General features: G+C 43.7%; 2 protein-coding genes across 4 annotated transcripts in view; both read left to right on the forward strand.

Annotated features, from left to right (window-relative positions):
* efr3a (EFR3 homolog A) overlaps window positions 1-8,806 on the forward strand; it is a 103,739-nt gene that overhangs the window by 33,854 nt on the left and 61,079 nt on the right. The window contains exon 1 of one of the 3 annotated variants that reach the window (XM_080779219.1): window positions 8,251-8,471. The exons of the other annotated variants lie outside the window; for them this stretch is intronic. The gene's annotated coding sequence lies outside the window, so the exon portion shown is untranslated. Of the gene's footprint in view, window positions 1-8,250; window positions 8,472-8,806 lie in introns of those variants that run through there. 3 annotated transcript variants of the gene reach the window in all.
* Window positions 2,446-4,533, forward strand: LOC308325334 (thimet oligopeptidase-like; the record flags this gene model as incomplete). Its single annotated transcript, XM_080777822.1, has 1 exon — window positions 2,446-4,533. One exon carries the CDS (start codon window positions 2,446-2,448, stop codon window positions 4,531-4,533), a length of 2,088 nt encoding a protein of 695 aa, XP_080633948.1.

Consider the following 8,806-nt stretch of genomic DNA (forward strand, 5'->3'; position numbering starts at 1 on the left):
TAGGGTCCATTACCAATACAGTCAACTAAGTCTAGGGTCCATTACAATACAGTCAACTAAGCCTAGGGTCCATTACATTACAGTACAGTCTACTAAGTCTAAGGTCCATTACAATACAGTCAACTAAGTCTAGGGTCCATTACAATACAGTCAACTAAGCCTAGGGTCCATTACAGTACAGTCTACTAAGTCTAAGGTCCATTACAATACAGTCAACTAAGCCTAGGGTCCATTACAGTACAGTCAACTAAGTCTAGGGTCCATTACAGTACAGTCAACTAAGTCTAGGGTCCATTACAATACAGTCAACTAAGTCTAAGGTCCATTACAGTACATTTAACTAAGCCTAGGGTCCATTACAGTACAGTCAACTAAGTCTAGGGTCCATTACAGTACAGTCAACTAAGTCTAGGGTCCATTACAGTACAGTCAACTAAGTCTAGGGTCCATTACAATACAGTCAACTAAGCCTAGGGTCCATTACAATACAGTCAACTAAGTCTAGGGTCCATTACAGTACAGTCAACTAAGTCTAGGGTCCATTACAGTACAGTCAACTAAGTCTAGGGTCCATTACAGTACAGTCAACTAAGTCTATGGTCCATTACAGTACAGTCAACTAAGCCTAGGGTCCATTACAATACAGTCAACTAAGTCTAGGGTCCATTACAATACAGTCAACTAAGTCTAGGGTCCATTACAGTACAGTCAACTAAGTCTAGGGTCCATTACAGTACAGTCAACTAAGTCTAGGGTCCATTACAGTACAGTCAACTAAGTCACTAAGACAATGATACTTTAATGAAACAAATCATACATGTCCATGTTCCCCTTGTCACCAGTATCATTGATGCAAACACATTGTATCTCCATAATTCAACAACTTTTCCTTACGCTTTTCATTATATCTTTTCATTTTTTCTGGCTTGAAAAAGTATACCTGTCAGAAAACTACAAGTAGATATTAAATCCATTTGAAATGAGGCGACATACACTGTCCGATTTCCCTTTTTCTTCTCCTTAAATACAGCTATTTGTTTATGTATTAATGTGTTTATGCTCTGTTGATGAATTGAACACATAGGGCCTCAACGGAAAAAAGTCCCAGGGATTTTGTTTAGCCTTTTTTAGCCTAGTTGTGTTACTGTACCTCATGCTGTTTACTTTTTTGACAAATTAAGTAATCAATCAATCAATCAATCAATCAGTTTTATCTTCTATTTTTGCTAGTTTTATTATTAAGTGCAAGTGTGTGCCTGGGGTTTTATACTGTAACTATTGAACCAATGAAATGTATTAGCAAGAGTTTAGTACCAGGTGTGTGTGTGTGTGTGTGTGTGTGTGTGTGTGTGTGTGTGTGTGTGTGTGTGTCAGCGCTGGTTGTCGTGGTGACGCGGCATTGTGAGGAGAGGTCGTTATGACTTTGATCGGCTCGTCAAAGGCCAGAGAATTAAATAGCGTGCGTGTGTATGTGTGTGGCACAGGAGGTCCGGGGCGGGCTTTAATCTCCTAGATTGCAGCTGCTGTCTAGATTAAAACAGCTACCGGAGTGCAGGTTTACACTGTGTGTGTGTGTGTGTATGTGTATGTCTTTACATTTTAGTACATCCCAGTTACATCCCAAGTATCGTGGGTTTTGAGAAATTGACTTTTTATATTTTGTATTACAGTGAGGAAAATATTTTGGTATCAGAGGACCTGGCTAAAATATGTATGCACTTAATTTAGGAGAGGATATCTCAACTGTTTTTGGCTAATATATGACCCCTGCAAACAATTATCTATCCGGGGTGAAATACCCGAAGATGACCACGCAGTTTTAGAAATGACCACTACTTCAAACATGGCACTATCTTCTAAATCGTTGGAGCTACAGATTTACTGAGGTGCTCAGACTGTTCAGAATACTGTTTGTTGAATCCGTGCCCGAGCCAGCAACCCTCCAGGTCATCATAGTGGCCAAATCCAATATGGCCACCAGTCCGCAACCTTAAAAAGGTTTATCTAGAACTTTTGAACCACATGAGCTACTTGTATGAATGCAAACTTTGTGTCTAAATCATGTTTTTTGACAATTAGAAACATTTTGGAATGCGGCACAAACTTCATGCAAAGCTTTACCTTGAATCCGATTGGTTGCGTTGGCCAATCAGGGACGCCGATGCCTACACCTCCATCCCCCTCAACTGATCAATCATATTGATGACAATGGAGGTCTGCAGCACCATAACATTGATGTCTATATTACGTCATGTATACATCATGGCAGGATCACAGCCCTTTATATCATAGACACAGCAACTGTCTAAATGGAGTTCCTAGACTCCATTCTAGCTTTACAGCCTGCAAATTCTGTCCTAGGGGGGTAGGGTGAACCCCTACCCTCCATTTTGTGACATCCAACTCCACAGAGCTCAAACAACGTTGTAAGTGATTTTCAACAGAATGACGCAGGACACAGGAGATGTGGTTTTCGGTAGCCCCACTCGAGTTTGCACAGAGAACCGCCTGAGCTGGGATATGAACCCCGAACAGATCCAGCAGATGTGTGACGAGCTCATCGCCGAGACCAAGCAGGTGTACGATGCTGTTGGTTCCCTGGACCTGGACAGTGTGACCTTCTGCAACACCATGAAGACTCTGGCTGACATGGAGGTGGAGTACACTGTCCAGAGGTACATGTTGTTCTTCCCCCAGTATGTGTCTCCCAATAAGGAGGTGAGAACTGCCAGCACAGATGCATACAAGAAGCTGTCTCAATTTGATGTGGAGAAGAGCATGAGAGAGGACGTCTACCAGAGGATTGTAGCTCTGGAGAAGACGTTGGATGCAGACAGTCTGACTACAGAGGCTAAGAGATACGTTGAGAGACTGGTGAAACTGGGCAGAAGGAATGGACTGCATCTCCCCAAAGAGAAGCATGACAAGATAAAGCTCATTAAGACTAAGTTAAGTAATCTATGTATCGACTTCAACAAACACCTGAATGAAGACACCACCAGTTTGACATTCAGCAGAGATGAACTGGGTGGTCTTCCTGAGGACTTCCTGAGTTCCCTGGAGGCAGATGGAGCCAAGCTGAAGATCACTCTGAAGTACCCCCACTATTACCCCATCATGAAGAAATGCTTTGTCCCTGAAACACGGCAGAAAGTGGAAGAAGCTTTTAACTCACGCTGTAAAGTTGAGAATTCTGTCATCTTGAAGGAGTTGGTGGAGCTACGTGCTCAGATGAGTGCTCTGTTGGGCTTCAACAATCACGCTGACTTTGTCCTGGATATGAACATGGCAAAGTCTGGCGAGAACGTCTCCATCTTCCTGGAGGAGTTGGCCCGTAAGATGAAGCCATTTGGAGACAAGGATAGAACAATCCTCCTAAAGCTGAAGGGAAAAGAGTGTCGGAAGAGGGGACTGCCGTTCAATGGAGAGCTGTATGCATGGGACATTCAGTATTTTATGAACCAGTTGGAGGAGACCAGGTATGCAGTGGATCACAATGAGTTGAAAGTGTATTTCCCCATGGAGGTTGTGACCCAGGGTCTGCTGGACATCTACCAGGACCTCCTGGGTCTGTCGTTCAGCCTGGTGGATAGCGCCCCCGTGTGGCATCCTGATGTCACACTGTACAGCGTCACTGACCGCTCCTCTGGACAAACATTTGGACAGTTCTACCTCGACCTCTTCCCCAGAGAGGGGAAGTACGGCCACGCAGGTTGCTTTGGCCTGCAGCCCGGCTGTCTGCTGTCTGATGGGAGCAGACTGATGTCTGTTGCTGCCATGGTAGCCAACTTCAGCAAACCCACGGTCAACGCCCCCTCCCTCCTGCAGCACGATGAGGTGGCGACGTACTTTCATGAGTTTGGCCATGTCATGCACCATCTCTGTGCTCAGACCGACTACGCTGTGTTCAGTGGAATCAGCGTGGAGAGGGACTTTGTGGAGGCTCCGTCCCAGATGATGGAGAACTGGGTTTGGGAGAAGGAATCGCTGCAGAGAATGTCAAAACATTACAAGACAGGTGCTCCAATTCCTGGCGACATGTTGGACAAACTCATCAAGTCTCGCCTTGCCAACACAAGCCTGTTGAAACTGAATTTAATAGTCCTAGCTAAAATGGACCATGCTCTTCACACCCAGATTGGTTTGGACCCGGCCGAGGAATATGACAGGCTCAGCAAGGAGATTATGGGAGTCCCTGCTTCTAAAGGAACCAACATGCCAGCTACCTTTGCCCACTTGGCAGGTGGCTACGATGCCCAGTACTATGGCTACCTGTGGAGTTCGGTGTTCTCCGTGGACATGTTCTACACCCGTTTCAAACAGGAAGGCATCATGAACCCTAAGGTGGGTTTGGCCTATAGAAACTGCATCCTGAGGCCTGGTGGTTCTGAGGACGCCTATCAGATGCTGAAGAACTTCTTTGGTTGTGACAAATACACAGGAAAACGGAATACAAAAATAAAACGGACAACAACCCGGAACGATAGCAGTAATGTGCAACAGTCACCCAAACCAAAGAAAAAGAAGCATTAGTACTAAAGATGTTCCGAAGATACACATTTTTCATTCCTGATTCGAATTCCGATACCTAACCTGTTGGCAGATACCGAATACCGTTTAGTTTATTTATCAATTTGCATTTATTTGTTACTATTTCGTTTTTACGCGGTTATTCATCTGTTGTATTTTTTATTTTTTATTTTGTAAAGGTTTTTTTATGAGGAAGGGTCAGATCTTTCTAGGTTAATCAACACATTCAAACCTCTGCCGCTTCCTGGGGTGGCAGTGAATACCATCCATCATTACGGTGCCGGGCCAATGGTCCATTTTTCTTGTAATATTTTTTAACTATTCTTGTAATTTTCTTAATACATATACAATACTGCACACACACGCACACACACACACACACACACACACACACACACACACACACACACACACACACTTATTTATTTTCATCTTGTGGCCGTTAAAAATGGTTGTTATAAATGTGATTATCTGGCTGTCATATACTGTATAGTAAATATTTAGGTGTTGAAGCTAATGGTTATCGCAGAAGGCATTATGTTGGTTTTGGGTGTGGCTTGCTTGCAGAAATGGAGACAACTGAGTTCTCAGTCCTGGGGACTGATTTCAGTCCTGAGGATTTCATAGGGATCATTTAATGGCATCAATCATTTTCTGCCTATAACTGCGACATCCCTATACTCCGACCATGTGGTTAGGGTTAAGGACAGGGCTAGTAATGGGGTGAGTCGGACCAAAGCGTTGTTGGAATAATGACACGGCACCATTTGAAAGGCAGTTGGCACTCATTTCCTTTTGAGTTAAAACCGCATTAGACATTCAATGTTTGTGCAACAGTGAAATTATTACCAGCTGCTTTAGCTGCTGGTTAAGCACAGATCATGAAATGTAGACTACCTAGTCATACCGATGGCCTAGTCCTGATTGGCTGCCTCGTCTGCCTCCTCTGGCCAATGGGACAGCAAGCAACTGCATGCACACTGCATTAAGGCTGTACCCTAGCCCTGTTTTTAGGACTCAAACTTCGGCATGAATTAACCCCCTCAGGCCGGGAACCCATATTTGGGTTCTGTACAGTATGTAGAGTATTACAAAATGTAAAAAAAACTAGAATCGGCCTTAGGCCTAAATGGGTTAAATAAAATAAAAAAAACGAATGGTTCAAGCCCATTAATTAAGATTCGAGTGTCAACCCTAATGAGCAAAGGTTCGAACCCCCGAATGTTCGGGGACAGCCTTACACCGCATGATTCTAATCTACGTCCGTCTATAGACAAATACACGCCCTGCCTCGCCTGCCTCTGGTCTTCATCGGGGTCTCAGAGACATGCCATAAACACCACAACACGGGACTACACTACACAACGCTGCGACACTACGCATGTGGACATTGGCGACAGCAAGCAACAACCCATTGTTTAACCATGGCCGCAAGGTTGTGACAGAGAAACATACGTTAAAGGGGGGACGGGGGACAAATGCACAACGGACGGACAGCGCTTGTTAATCATCCTGTCCTTGTTCATATATATCACATTTAGGTCGATATCATGCTATAACTTCATGTTGTGATAATAATAGAGCAGCAGCAGTCTACTATACTATGGTTTAGACCCTTTTAAAGGTTATGTTTAGGAGTTTGGGATGGAGTTATACCTGATTTATTCTTAGTTGCGTGTGAACCTCATGTTGAGAACCAGTGATCTGGATCAGGGGCCTCCAATGTTTTTTAAGGCCAAGGACCCCTTGAGAGATGAAGCAGGGACCCCACTAGTTTATTGTATACATTTATATTGCAGATTAAACGTTCATAGATTTATTTTAGACGGCACTATCATCAGTGTTTAAATTAGTGTTTTTTTGTTTTTTGTTTACACATTATGTTGTCTATTAAATTATCGTCAATTTGACCTTTTGGCTCTGTACGTGGTCTGCTCTTTAGGCCTCACTACACCAAACCTATTCACCAAAAAAAAAGCCGATCACGGCACGACGCGTTGTGAGCTGGTACAAACTAAGCTTGTAGTCCAGCATGAACAAGCTGTATGATTATAAACAGAATTGCAACCAAAGATGGTGCCAGAAATGCTTCAGCACAAACACAGCAGCAGCTTTGTAAAATCACAGTTTTATGTGCATGGTTAAAAGAGCATGTCACCCAATTTCAACCTTGTCTTAATATAATTGGTCCTAATGCTCATCATAAGATGGCTTCATTTATGTCTGCTGTCTCCGGAGGGATGCGGACAGTTTTAATTATGTCAAGATGCGGTTTGGATACATGGGTGAAGTGCTCCTTTAAGTGGCAGCGTTTGGTTTGGTGACAGGGGTCTGATGGATGCCAAGTGGCAACTGTTCTCCACAAGTGTTTTTAATTAATCTAATTGCGGTGAGAGTGCTGTTGAGTCCTCTGGATGAGGACTATAGTCTATAGAGGCTTACTAGTGAGTCTAGCCAGTAATTAAACATGTACCAATGCTAACCACTTACTAACATGCACACACACACACACACACACACACACACACACACACACACACACACACACACACACACACACACACACACACACACACACACACACACACACACACACACACACACGCACGCACGCACGCACGCACGCACACACACACACACACACACACACACACACACACACACACACACAGTTTGTATTTGTATGTTGGCAAGGCAATCTAGGAACCCATTTGGTAAAGAAATGGGGGCAAAACAAAATATAGGCTATTTTCTCCCCCTTGTTTTTTACCTCTGGGGTCAAGCACCACCTTTATTGTGTAGAAACCAGAACTATGTTAGGCTCCTCCCCGTTTTAGTCCACTTCCTGTAATGTGCTTCTGTGTTTATTCCTACTAACGACAACACCACATTTAGTTGCTGGTGCTGACATCTGTCTTGAGAGATACAGGTAGGTATAGCGGCTATACCTACCTGTATCTCTCAAGACAGATGTATATACCGGTAGGCTATACTATAGCCTATATAACATAGTAATGTTGTAATGTAACATGTAATGTTGGTATTACTGTATTTGTGAGGACAAATTCATTTTAGGATGGCACTTTTATGAATTCCACTATTCGGGCAAATGTTATCCCTAAGCCCTAAATAAGCCCTAGTATACATGGTAATATGTAATATTATTACCATACATAACCCTCTTGTGGGGACCAGGAAAATGGTCCTCACAATGTCTTATTTCTCAAATCCTACTGTACTCTCAGAAGAATAGTAATACACACACACACACACACACACACACACACACACACACACACACACACACACACAGGTATCCCAGTGAAACCATGCCCGTGGCTGTTTTCAATCCGGGGTTGTTTACTTGTAGAATGACTCAGGTGTGTTTAGAAAGCGAGCCGCTCCACCCACCTCCCTATTTAAACCACGAGAAGAAGAAAAGGCCAACGACGTACATGAAACCATGCCTCCTGTGTTGTGGCGTGGACGCTCGCGGCATTCTTTTTTTCCGTAGCGGCCTCTTCTCTTTGGTTTCGCCAGGGATCATCTTATCCTCTTCATTTGCCTTGCAGAGTGAGAGGCACCGGCGGTAACCCGAGCCTCTGCTCTCTCTCCCTCTCTGTCACAAACAGGTGGGGCTAATCCAGGTGTAGACAGATATACAGACAGACAGACAGAAAGACACACGGACGGCTGTGTCCCGTTGGCGCGGCACTGGCTGCGTCAAAGCTACGACATATAGAAGAAGTGTCGTCGAGAGCATAGTAGTTTGAGAGGTAGAGCTGTGCTGTTGTTTGTTTGTTGAGTCTCAATATACTAGTGGAGGCGACAGCAGATGTTGTGAAGTTCTTGAAGAAGCTGTTGGGTTGAGGATACAATCCCCTTCAAACATCTACTACTAACCTCGGCGGGGGAAAAGGGAGAAGACATCTCATTTAAAGGTGCTGTAAGTGATATTATGTTAATACAAGTTTGAAATAGCTGTATGTTGTGATAGTAAATCGTTTGTTCAGTGGCAGGGGTCTCTCCAGCTCTCTGGTAAACAGAAAATACATTTTCAGCGTGGGACACCAATTTCATCCCAACAAGAGAACCATTTCATCAGCTTAAATTTGATAGTGTTTCCACTTCCACTTTTTGTCTGCTCATTTTGTTTTGTTTCATCAGTTTCTAATTTCACTTGTTTTATCCGGCGTCCTTTAGCCTATGAGTTCTCTCTCCTGATTGGATATAATTGGTATCCCAACCTGTAAAGTTTGTTTTTCTGTTCATTAGA

Source organism: Protomyctophum bolini (assembly GCF_963924005.1).
Source record: "Protomyctophum bolini genome assembly, chromosome: 12".
In the NCBI taxonomy this organism is placed as follows: domain Eukaryota; kingdom Metazoa; phylum Chordata; class Actinopteri; order Myctophiformes; family Myctophidae; genus Protomyctophum; species Protomyctophum bolini.